General features: G+C 44.7%; 1 protein-coding gene across 1 annotated transcript; it reads left to right on the top strand.

Annotated features, from left to right (window-relative positions):
• The first annotated feature begins 752 nt into the window (after positions 1-752).
• LOC112582033 (histone H2B-like) lies at positions 753-1,232 on the top strand. Its single transcript, XM_025275908.1, has one exon. It carries the CDS (start codon positions 753-755, stop codon positions 1,230-1,232), a length of 480 nt encoding a protein of 159 aa, XP_025131693.1.
• Positions 1,233-1,479: the final 247 nt, after the last annotated feature.

Here is a 1,479-nt window from a genome sequence, read left to right as displayed (position 1 = left end):
TTTTCTAGTTCCCTGGTTTCTGAAATTCTATTAAACATTCATACAGATGTTTTGAACCAACGCTTTTCTAGCAGAGAATCAGTTGCTCTTGAAAACACAAGCTTCCATGGCCTGCAATTTTACATCCATTAGAGAGTGTCCAGCGAGAGCAGCTCAATCTCCTGTCTCCACTGGTACAACCAATGGTCAACTGGCAAGCTGTGAGCCACAGCCATTGACTGAAAGTGTGTTTGAGGGACCAGGGCTGAACAGATATAGTTTTTCTATGAAATTCAGCCTGAAGATTAAGGCAGAAGGAACTGTGATAGTTTGCCAGTTCATTTTTGGTTCCATATTTCTTTTTAATCATGGGTATAAAATATGAACTCAGATCAGGTCATATCTTCAGCCTCTTGCATCAGTTTAGAAAAGGATTATTACTAATATAAACTCTAAGATATCTCCTTTTACCTCAAGACGTTTGAATGTGAAGTTCATGTTAAGGGTCATATATTTTCTATTGTGGTTTTTTCTTGGCCCTTGAAAAATTGTATTTGAATTTTACTTATGACATTTTTCTATAAGTGTGGAGGTGGGACGTCCAGTGTCACATGACATGGGCTGCCATAGTAACAGGCCTACCTGCCTTGCATCCAATCAGATATGAACAGTGTCTGTGACGTCAGGGAAAGCAGGGCCTATAAATTCGGCCAACGACCCTCAATCCCCTCACTGTTCTTCTGGGCTGCACTATTGGGATTAGCGGCTCTACCATGTCCGAAACATCCTCTGACAGCTATGAGGAAGACGTGATCACCAAAGAAACTGGCATCTCCGAAATTGAGCCCTCTGAAACAGAAATGGCGAAAGTGGAGACCTCCAAACCAGACCCATATGATGCGGAACCAAAAAAGGCAAAGCAGAAGACAGCTAAGGGCCGCTGTCGCCGTCGCCGGCACTGCCATCATGACAATTTCTCAAGTTTTGCTACCTATTTCCCTAGGGTGCTGAGGCAAGTACATACAGGCCTGAGTCTTTCCCACGGCTCCGCGAACCTCCTGGATTCATTTGTGAAAGATATGTTAGAGCAGATTGCCGAAGAGGCCGGGCGCCTGGCCCGCGACAACAAGCGCCGCACCATCAGGACCAAAGACATCAAGACAGCTGTGCGTCTTCTGTTGCCTGGGGAGCTCGGCAAGTGTGCCATGTCCAAGGCTTCCAAGTCGCTCATCAGATACTACACCTTCAGATGAACTGCCTCAGGACTGTCTGACCATCGCAAACCAGACTTCAGGCTTCTCCCCTTAGGCCCTACATTTAATCTTTAAAACATTTCTACCCCAGAGAAAACATTAAAAACCTCATTACCTTTGCTTCAATATGTGGCGGTTGTGTCATTTGTTCCATGGAAAATCGTGTACTTTTTCTTAACGTATTGCAACTCGTCCCTTTCCTAAATGGTTATTTCTGTTCGTGGTTTCCCAGTGGTTTTAGGGATCT

The sequence above is a fragment of the Bubalus bubalis genome, chromosome X, assembly GCF_019923935.1.
Source record: "Bubalus bubalis isolate 160015118507 breed Murrah chromosome X, NDDB_SH_1, whole genome shotgun sequence".
Classification (NCBI taxonomy): Eukaryota; Metazoa; Chordata; class Mammalia; order Artiodactyla; family Bovidae; genus Bubalus; species Bubalus bubalis.
This window is presented reverse-complemented; position numbering and strand designations above follow the sequence as displayed.